This window comes from Malus sylvestris, chromosome 7 (genome assembly GCF_916048215.2).
Source record: "Malus sylvestris chromosome 7, drMalSylv7.2, whole genome shotgun sequence".
NCBI lineage: Eukaryota > Viridiplantae > Streptophyta > Magnoliopsida > Rosales > Rosaceae > Malus > Malus sylvestris.
Window position 1 is genome coordinate 7973011 of NC_062266.1, and position 10666 is coordinate 7983676.

The 10666-nt window shown below is 36.3% G+C and overlaps 1 protein-coding gene and 1 pseudogene across 4 annotated transcripts; one reads left to right on the top strand and one right to left on the bottom strand.

Annotated features, from left to right (window-relative positions):
* Positions 1–3143: 3143 nt before the first annotated feature.
* On the top strand, positions 3144–5542 carry LOC126627706 (B3 domain-containing protein Os04g0386900-like). Of its 4 annotated transcripts, none has more exons than XM_050297218.1 (4): positions 3159–3285; positions 3886–3972; positions 4428–4591; positions 4842–5542. In XM_050297218.1, exons 2-4 carry the CDS (start codon positions 3897–3899, stop codon positions 5145–5147), a joined length of 546 nt encoding a protein of 181 aa, XP_050153175.1. In that variant the 5' UTR covers positions 3159–3285; positions 3886–3896; the 3' UTR covers positions 5148–5542. The 4 variants fall into 4 exon arrangements, with proteins under 4 accessions (XP_050153178.1, XP_050153175.1, XP_050153176.1 ...); XM_050297219.1 differs by having other exon boundaries at positions 4434–4591; XM_050297221.1 differs by lacking the exon at positions 3886–3972 and having other exon boundaries at positions 3144–3285; positions 4434–4591.
* An 853-nt stretch (positions 5543–6395) lies between these two features.
* On the bottom strand, positions 6396–10426 carry LOC126627705 (protein NUCLEAR FUSION DEFECTIVE 4-like; annotated as a pseudogene).
* Positions 10427–10666: the final 240 nt, after the last annotated feature.

Below are 10666 nucleotides of genomic sequence, written 5' to 3' on the forward strand. Positions count from 1 at the left end.
GCTACAACGTGTAGAATATTGGCAACCGATGAGTTGTATGTACACCCTGATTCATCTAAACTATTGAGTACCAAGTTTTTCTCAACTCAAAAAACTGTTTTTGAGCCACCGAGCACCGACTGAGATATGGAACTTGGCTCCCATTGAAGTAGAGGTGTCAAACCGGCACGGCACGAGCACGGTGCCGGTACTGTAGGGACGACAAAACTTAATAAAAACCAGCAGCGGGGTCTTATTCCTGCCTTAGCAAAGACAAGAAATTCACTTCAACAAAACATGGGGATATATATCCTTCGTGTTTTACTCTATTATTTGCATGTTTTCACTTTTTTGTTTTTGTCACTTTTCAATTCGTATGTCATTTCGTCTTAATTACGTTACAAAAAAATGTACATTAATATGCAAATTACAAGCTGAGACAATAGGTGCCAATAAAACCAAAATTTCTACTGTTTAAGTGAGAATGTATTGACTTGACTTAATGAGAGCGTACAATTAAGAGGTGCAAATTTGAGATGCAAAAGTCAAATTTACGGATTTGTTTTTAGTGTTGTGTCACAAGATTCTTAAGCTCCACTACTAAAGTGGTCATGCAACGATATTGTCCCCTAAGGCCATCTTTAATGGTTTGCCCATACTTTAAGGAATAGTGCAAAGCTATAATTTTTCATCTTCAATGGTTTTGGGATTACATTTTGTTCTTCTTAATATTTTATTGCTTTTTAGCATAAATATTAAGGAAAACTAATGAAAAATGCTTAAAAACTATGAGTTTTAATGATAAGGACAAAATAAAGGGTAAAGTGAATAGTACCAGGATTGACTTTTTAGTGTAAAAATGTGGTTTTTCGTTAAAGTGAACAGTACCAGGTGTTTTTCGTTAAAGTTCCCATAATATTATGATACAAAACTCACACATCAACTATTATTTGTTGTTTAAATTACTATTTATACCTATTTAAATATAATTTTTGGAACATATTTTTTTTATAAAGAAAAAGTATATCAAAAATATCTATCTTTAGAGATAAATATTTCGAATATGACAGGTGTAAAATTGAGAACTATAGCAAAATAATTTTTGGTTTAAAAATCTGTTTTTACGTTTTCAAAGTAGAAAAAAATCTTGGCCTTTGGATTTAACAGCAACGTCATCTTGTGGACAAAAGGCCACGAGTGCATGATAAAACATGTAAACCGCACCACATGATTGCTGCCATATGCTGTTCCACACAGCTTTTTCACTTCATGGGGCCGGAATTTTGTTTGTGTAGATTTTTTTGCCCTTCATTGGAACTGAATTTTGAGAAAGAAAAAAAAAGCTACTAAATCCACTTTATTGTCTTATTTTCTCATCCACGTTATAATTCTACTCATCTTAAAAAATTAAAATGTTATTTTCCCACCCACTATTATTCTCAAAATAACCTTTAATATATACATACATATGAAATTATAAATTGTCTCTTAAAAAATATAACAAATAATATGTAAATGAAACGCACTAATGTCTACAAATTCAAATGGAAATGACAAAGGTATCCAAATTCAAATGAATTTGACAACCTAAAAATACGATGGACAAATTCAAATGGTCTACACATAAATTATTCTTCTACATTTTCAATGGAAACATAATCTTCTACCTCTTCCGTAGAAGTGTCATCTTCCACCTGTTCAATGAAAAAGTCATCTTCTAAGTCCATTGATATTTTTTTTACTTTCTCTAAATGAAAGGAGATGAAAATATGAGTTAGAATTTAAGGTAGACAAATAGTCTCCCACGCCCAATTTTTTTTTTTAAATTAAGCAAAGCAAGATAATTAATGTCCTTATCAATCTTTTTGCAAATGGACAAAATTGTAATAAAAAAAATCATTAAAAGGTGGGTAGGAAGACAAGACATTGGAGTGTGATCACTAAAAAAAAGGTTAATTTTGGGTTTTAGCTTTTTATTGGAGATGACCTAAAACCTAGGCCTAATACTCTTGGTATTACGCGTAATGAACCTCAAGTGGGGAGATATTTTTTTATGGAGAAAGCTTTGCTGCTGAAAAAATTAGCTACTACTAGCAAATCATCGGTGGACATTTGTCTAAATTGTGATTATAAAATCAATTATTTGGATACGTGTCCACCCGTGATTCACTAGCAATAGGAGCTACTGCTGATTTTTAAGTAGCCAAGCTCCGTTCTTTTTTTATATACTAGGAACATCAGTTGTTACATCAAATGTCATAATATAATTGGAGAGATTCAGTGTTTCTCAACTTGTATTATAACAAGTATTGTACCGACTCGTGTTCTAAGTAGATTGAAAATTTTCTCCACATTCACTTATGACAATACCTAATGATTAATTTGTGTTTAAAACTTATATATCATAAAACTGTGTGAATGCACACATAATTTGACTAAAGATGAAAGAATGAAAAGTCAACATTGTAGCTTAGTAGTAAAAGTTTGGTTTTCACTATTTTGGAATGTACATTTTCTTCATACATTTAAAAAGGTGCCGGATGAAAACCTCTATATATAGAGATGCATTTGTAACTTATACATCACAAGATCAAAAGTAGAAAGTGAATACCAATCTTTTTCTCCTCTTTACTTGCGTTCATTGTCTGATACAATTACAAAAATAAAAAGTGCAATACATTACTCCTCTTTCATTTTGGTCTCTAGCAAATTTCTCACTCACATTTGCCTATTAGTAACATTATGAATAATTTTTGCGTTATATGATGATTATGGAACATCGGTCACAATTCGAACTTAAAGTATAATAAGTATGCCAATTTCAAAATTTAAGATGTCATTCCAATTCCCGCGCTTCTTGCCTTCAGGGTACAATCCAGATTCCAGATTCCTAGATAGAAATTTATAGGTTTTTAAAAAAAAAAAAAAAATCCCTTAAATTAAAATGGGTTGATTGGCCACTTAATACTATGATCAGTGAAAGAGTTTACGATTGATTTTTATCAAAGACGAATTTGAATCAGATTATTGCTAGTTTATTTTGAACTTTAGTCCACCCTTCCACCCATGTAGATAATATTGTTTCTTCGAAAAAAAAAAAAAAGAATTGTTATTAGCATTCCAAAAATCTCATTCTATGCTCTAAACTTTCTACGTTAGAATGAAATTTTTGGAATGTCAATAACATTTCGCCCAAAAAAAAAAGGTTGATTGATTCCCTCTGCCCTTCTCCCCTGCTCGTTCACTGTCATCGGCTACCCTCACCTCAGTGACAGTGACCAACCCACTTCAACCAGGTTCTCCAAGGTATAATTTTTCCTATTAAAATTGGTTTCAAATTTCCTGGTCTTAAGCTTTTATCCTTAATCGTTAATGTGGTATGCCTCATGACTTATGGGTTTTGAATGAATTACGTTGTTCATAGAGCACAAGAGGTGGTTAGTTTGGAAAATACTAGGTTTATGTTTGTTTGTTTATCTTTTTGTTGGATATATCTTTCCTTGGACTCTCAAGAGTTTGAATATATTTTCCATTTGTGGGCAACGTTATGTTGGAGCTCAAAATGGTCTTAAAATCTCATATTTGAAGAAAACCTGTTCACCATTTTTCTTCATTGTTTCGCTCATCAACTTCAATGGCCATTGCTTGCGGAAATATTTGAGATTGCGGCAAGGTTATTTTTTAAAATTATGAATGCTCCTCAATTACTGGCTTCTGATGGCGATCCATGGTTGTTCTCCGATGGACTAATACCTCCACATTTTTTCGATATGGTTGCGGATGTGGATGTGGATGTGGTTGAGGTTAAAATAATTCTTGATATTCATATGTTTTTAGCTTCACTTGTGGTCACTGGTCAGTCTGAATATTTTCAATCTTTTATCCTCATGTTTTTGGAGTTTACAGACAAGCTTTAGATGACTCTGGTGATTCATGGCCAGCATTCCGTACAATTTACTTCCGTTCCACACCCCTGGGATTTGGGGGCTTCAGGTGCAGAAGTTGGTTGACAATAAAATTATAAAAATACTTTCTTTTAAACACGTATATATTCTAGTTTGGCTACTCGCTGTTCGGAATACTTCTTCATATAATCCTGAAGTTTTTAGTCTATTGGCAAACTTTATATCAGTCTCCTTAGTTCATCGTATGTTTTGTAACTGGTTTCCTTGTGTTTCACTTTCACCCTTTCGGATACTTCTGAACAGTTTTATTTTACGTACTAGGTAAAAAAGTTCTCCTTTTGCTCATCATTTGCAATATAATTTATGTTTCCTGCGCCAATGCATGTTTTGTGAAGTTATTTTTGAAGCTGTTAGCAACTTGTCATAACCTTCAAAATTTCTGACTTAGTTTTCGTTGCAAGATGTTTTCTTGTGTTTTGCGCTGTTAGGTATCTTTTCATTAAGAGCATGATCTGTTTCGTTGATAATTTCCTTTTTGTTAAGTTCCAGTTGCTAAAGTAGAAGATCCTCAAATGGGAGACCAACGTCACGAACCCATATCAAATCCCACGATTGAATTGCAAGGGGATGAGTTTTGGCCACTCTCGAAGAAACCCTTTTTTGAAGTCATCATCAGAAAAGCAAATGTCAAGCCCTCTTATCAAATGGTAAGTATCTTATCTTCCCATGATAAAAAGGTGGTGAGGTATCCGACTATGTCAACTTCTTAACTGTTGATACGGTCCACATTAACATTATTGTCAATAGGCCATTGCAATGGAGTAACAATTTGTTGAACCAGCGCAATTAAAGATAATTTGGTTGCTGCTGGAACTTTTTTTTCTTTCTGTCTTTGCATCAATACCGCTTTAAATCCATAAAAGTGTGCAGTACTCATATGCTAATTTGTTGGAATAGGTGATCCCGGCCAAATTTCAACCAACACTACCTTCCTGTTCAATTCCTACAGTTCTCACGTTTGGGGGCAAAAACTGGGAGATGACATATACTGGTGGATCCATTCAGAGAAAGTTCGATATTAACTGGAGAGAATTTGTCAACGACAACAATTTGAAGGTTGGAGATGCATGTGTATTTGAACTTCAGGAGTGCAGCAGCACAAAACTGGCATTCAGAGTCCAAATTCTCAGAGGTGACATCCCATCTGAACTTCTAGGCAATCTCAAGGGTGATATTGTAGATGCACCAATTATTATTGATTAGTATATTCGATATTCCAGAGGTCGCACTTGGTGCGATGGCAAGTGCCTTCGCCCATGAGCGGTAGGTCTCGGGTTCGAGACTTGGGAGCAGCCTCTCCATAAATGGGGGTAAGGCTAGCCGACATTCACCTCTCCCAGACCCTGCGTAAAGCGGGAGCCTTGTGCACTGGGTACGACCTTTTAGTATATTCGATATTCCCTCCCTCTTTCATCAATGCTCTCAGTTTCCCGAGTACATTATTGTCAGGAGCGAATATAATTTGAATTTGTGGAACTCCAGCGGATCCTGTTAAGGATGCTAGATCTGTATACTATTGAGTCCCTTATGTTGTTCCAGTCTAGGCCTTATGGTGTAATCTGACATGATATTTTATATATAAGAATCTATTTTATGCACATTTGGATACGTTTGAAAGAATGTTATTTAGTAAAGTCGGTTTCGATAACTGTCCACTTTAACAAGTTCATACCGTTCAACTGATCTGATGTCTCAAAATGCATCAAAAAACCTGAGGAATGAATTCTGAAGGTCACATAATCCACTACTGTGGCAATACTGTCTATTTCTGATGAGTTGGGAGATTTTCTGTGACTATCACAATTCTCGGTTTGAAGGACTTCGTTGTCCCCAAGGGATTCTTGAATCTGATGTAACTGAAAGAGGATGGCACCGATTTATTAAACCTCTAAGTTGTCTTTGTTTAGTCCTTACGTATGTTTAATAATTTAGGAGACTCTGTAGTTCCGTCATTTGATTTAAGATTGTATCTTTTCATTCTGTTATTTCATTTCTTTTTCTCTCAGAAGTTGAGCAGTTACTGGGAAAAAAAAAAAGAAAAAAAAAAGAGAGCTGTTACCGCTGATTAGCTATTTGATTGCTTCTCCAGCCAACAGTAGACAAGAATGCTTAGACTTTCAAACCCTGATTAAATATATTGAGTAGGATGTTAAAAAGAAAAAGAAAATCTCAATCTGTTGAACTCTCAATCTGTTGAACAGTAGTTGAACTCCTGTAAATCGCAGTAGTTTATGGCGTAAAACCGGTTTATAAGGTTTGGGGCTAGCTCAAGCAGTGAGGGGATAGGAAAAATGATTAGGAATTTGGGATTAGGATAGATGATGAATTTGACCTGGACAAAAATAACCTGGTTCTTACAGTAATGTTTTTGTTGTTTATATGCAACTGTAATTTGTACTTTGAAGCATGTGTGAAAGAATACATAAAGAAAAAAAGGGCACAACAAAAACAGAAGGGTGAAAGATGGTTAGAACCCATCTACAAAAATTTCTAACGTTCTTCCTGACATCTTACCTTCTACTATGTTACAGGTAATCTCTTTATCTTCCCAGTCTGAGTAACAAGCATATACTCATTGCTTACATCTATGTTTTCGTATCTTTGACTCTCTTTGAAATCCTACACATCTTTAAGCTCTTCCCGAAGTTAACATGATATGAAATGCCACACATCTATTAGCTTTTCCAGAACTTACCATTTATAAAAACAGGCGAATTTGAAGCTAAGAGGAGGTTTGTAAGGAGGATTGTGTGACTTGCGTCTTAGTCCTATTCCTCTCAAACCGATTATAAGCAGTCCTTGTTCGTAGGAATAGTAATAAGCTTGAAGCTAACCCTACTATTGAAATACAGCCCCACCATATGAATGTCTGCCTATAGCATGAGCTTCCCATGCACAATGTTGCTTCCTTTAACAAGCTCACTGAGGTTGTTGAGCTTCCGTCATTGGAATCATACACCAAAGCTGCAAGAAGGCCGTATAGGAGTGAGCCAATTGGGATGTTGGTGATGAGGATGTTGTGGTTTACGCCAGCGCTGTTTGGGCCGAAAAGCTCTGATGTAACTGACACAGCTGCAGAGAACACAAAGCCGGAGCTTATCCCAATCAAGCCTGTTCCAGCACGCAGCATTGCCTCACTGCCTGATGTAGCAAGCAGAATGAAGGCAATTGGTGTTGGCACCAGAGCAACTAGTAGCCATCCAGTCCTCGCAAAATAAACCTTGCTGCATTAGCAAGACGCAGGTTAGTTTTTATTGCATCAGGTTTTTTTTCTCATTCTCCAATTGATAAAAGCATTAGTTTTTTAGATACTTACTCACGCAGGAAATCTGGTGCAGCTGAGAGCAAACGGCCGAAGAAGGAGCATGAAGAATATAGTGTGACAAGAGAAGTAGTCAGGGAACTGTATCCAAGTGATTGTGAAATCTGGCCAAGATTGTTGCTGTAGACCAACCCAATAGTTCCCCCACAAAAGTATGCAGCATAGTATAGCCAAAAATCCCATCGACGTACAAGCAGCCTAGCTGAGTGCTCTTCACCTAGCACTGTCAACCTATCTTTTTCCATCACCTTCCCAAAACACGCAAAACACCCAAAAAAGCGTTCCTTGTCTACCAGCCCATATGAATTGGAGTTCGTGGAATTTGTGGCATTTGTGGCCTTCGTGGCATTAGCATTTTCACTTACATCAATGAGTTCCTTATGAAGCTCAAAATCATCAGTGTCAACCAGATTGAAGGTTGATGAGTTTTCAGAACGTAGGCTTGAGGGGAAGTTCCTACGAGCCCACTCACGTGCGTATGCCATGCCAGGCAGACACAGAGGTAGGGTTAGGAGACAAATCGCACCAACTAAGAGTGTCCGAGCTTTTGACACATCAGAGGATAGTGAGTTAAGGAGGAGGAGATATATGCCTGTGACCACAGCTAGGATGTTTAGGAAAAGAAAAATCATGGAGTCACGACGAGTGGCCTCAGCAGGAAGTGATTGAACTGGGGGCTGACGGAGCACAGGGATGAGTGCTAAGCCGGATGTGAAGAGAGGAACTAGAGCATTAAGGAAGAGGTAGATGGTATCGTCGCTCGGGTTTATTGCATTGGCAATGAGGGTGTAGAGGGCGGCACTTACCCCATTGAAACTGACTGTGAGAGACAACGCAAGTGCCCGGTTGGCTTGGAAGTGTCTGATGCATAGAACATAGCAGACTGTGTTGAACCAGCAGATGCTGCATCCAGCCAACAAGCATAGAAGGAATACCTGCCAAGCCAAAATACTTAACATTAATCATCTGGTTAGTTGTTTTTTGATCCTCAATCTTCCTTTGGTTTTTATTTTGTTCTCAATTGTTTTTGCTACTTTTTCATTAATAGGTTCTTATGAAGTGATGATCACTTGGCCTAAACATGTATTGTGTCCTTATTCTTATTTCTTTGAAGCTTTTTGTCTTATTTATTCAAAGAAATAAACCTTGATAGAGATTTGTAGCATAAGTAGTTAAGAGCGTTCATTCTTGCATTTGAAGCCATGTGTACTATTCTAATCAATATTGGTTCTTTAGAAACATAAAAAACACAAACCAACCTACCTTAGTTTATCAGAGTAAGAAGTTGATTTATGGAAGGTTAAGAGCGTTTATTCCTGCACCTGACGTCACGTGTACTAATACTTCGTGACTGGTTATTTAGAAAAGAAACATAAACAAACCTTCCTAAGTTTAACAAAACAAATAGTTGATTTATGAAAGGTTAATTTAGTGTATGATCATTTTTTTATTCTGTTTTTTATTTTTTACCACAGTAAATTCATTTTTTTTTACAGAGCTGAGTATTTGTCTAGGTAAAGATGGATGACTCCCATGACCTCATAAACGAAGGGGATATTTGATATCAAATTATAAATCTCGGGAAAAGAAAATGGATTTACTCTAACATTATCCTTTTTTCTGTCTATTTTTGGATCTTTGTCACTGACTTGTAAGTTTCTGGTGTTAATATAATATTAGCCTTACTATAACATTAATTTTGTCCTTTTGAGAACTGATATATTTAGGTCCACAACTTTTTTATTTTCGTTTTTTGAATTACGATTATATAATTACCAAGGGACGAGAATTTTGGCATAGCTACACAATGCACCAGCAAGAATAATGTGGTGTCATACACGCCATTAACGGGAATTAAACTTAGAACTTCTAACTTTTAAATAATGAAAAATACCTCTAAATCGAAATACTAAATGACCTACAACTTTTATTTTGACGGTATTTTTTTTCTCTGTGCCGAAACAAAACCAAAACAAAAAAAGAGAGGGAAATAATTCATCGTCTCCCGGTTTCTAGTTTTTTTTGGGGGTTTAGGGTTTCTAGTTTATGCAACATAAAATGGTTTGGATTTTTCTTTTGGAAAGTGGTAGATGGAGTCCTAACTTACACATCAGCCTGATGCTTTTGTGGTTGTTGTGGTTACTGTGTGGAGCCGTGGAGGTTAGAAGTTCACCAATTTTAGGCCAAACTTCCCCTTGACTTTGCCAAGAAAATACAACAACTAAACAAAAAAAGGAAAACAAGAAAAAGAAAACCCACTCCAACAAAATTAGAAATGAAATATTAAACAAGGGTAGCGATTTTCACTCTCGTTTTCTCTTCTTGAACTCGTTTTTATGTTTTTGTTCATAGATTCTTCGTTGATTTAAAGAAAGAAAATGAGAGAGCGAGAATCACATAATTTCGATAAAAGAATTAAAAGAAAGAAAGATGAGAAGTGACTAACCATAACATAAGGCAGAGAGATGAGTCTTTGAATGACAAACCATTGGAGGCCATAACCAAACAAACCCATGAAGGCAGCCATGAACATAACAACCCACAAGGGAAAATACATGAGAGAAACCCCAGAACACCAACCCAATGCCTTCCCCATATCCGAGGCCACCGATAGATAGTTGAGCTGCACCTGAGAAATCCCCAGCACAGATTTCAGGTCGGATGAATAGGACGCGAAATCAAAGTTCGTTCCTGTGAACGCCTGTATCCATGTCGCCGCCACGAGTATCATCCATTTTCTTGATTGCGCAACCATTCTTTCTCGGACCCCGAAATCTTTGATTTCTAATTCAAATTGTTCTTTGAATCAGAAACCCAATCCGCATAGGATGTAGAAAAAACAAAATGGGTTTGTGGGGTTTGAGGGAGAAAGAAGGGGTTTTAGAGGTAGGTTTTGTTCTGGGTTAGGATTGGATTGATGTTTTGTTATGGTGGTGTAACTATATTCGGCAACTGCTATGTTTGTACATGCTGGTGGTGTTTGTTGTTGCCCTCTTTTTTATGCATCAGTTTCTCTCTCTACAATCTATATATATATATATATATACACACACACATGTAAAGAATCAGATAAGGCAGTAATATTTCTGTGAAAGGAAGGGTTGTTTGGATATTTGTTACGTGCTGGTGGGTGAAAATTGCTTGTGCGTTAAGATATTGATTTGTTGAGCCTTGTTTTGAGGAGTTTATATTATATGTAGATGGTGGTTAGTAGTTCAAACTTGCAAGCATATTATTGCTGGGACTGGACTGGGAGCCTGGGATATTTATTAGTTAATTTAATATGATTTTTGCTCAAAAAGTCTTTGACTTTTGCTCAGGGAGTTTTTTCTTAGACCGTGTTGAAATTCCCCGACAAGAACATTTACCGATATATTTTGTCAAACGATATATTTTGTTA

Coding starts and splice junctions, on each gene's coding strand:
- LOC126627706 (XM_050297218.1), top strand. CDS start 3,897: ATGACTCTGGTGATTCATGGCCAGCATTCCGTACAATTTACTTCCGTT. Junction 3,973..4,427: donor CTGGGATTTGGGGGCTTCAG/GTGCAGAAGTTG, acceptor CTTTTTGTTAAG/TTCCAGTTGCTAAAGTAGAA. Junction 4,592..4,841: donor TCAAGCCCTCTTATCAAATG/GTAAGTATCTTA, acceptor TTGTTGGAATAG/GTGATCCCGGCCAAATTTCA.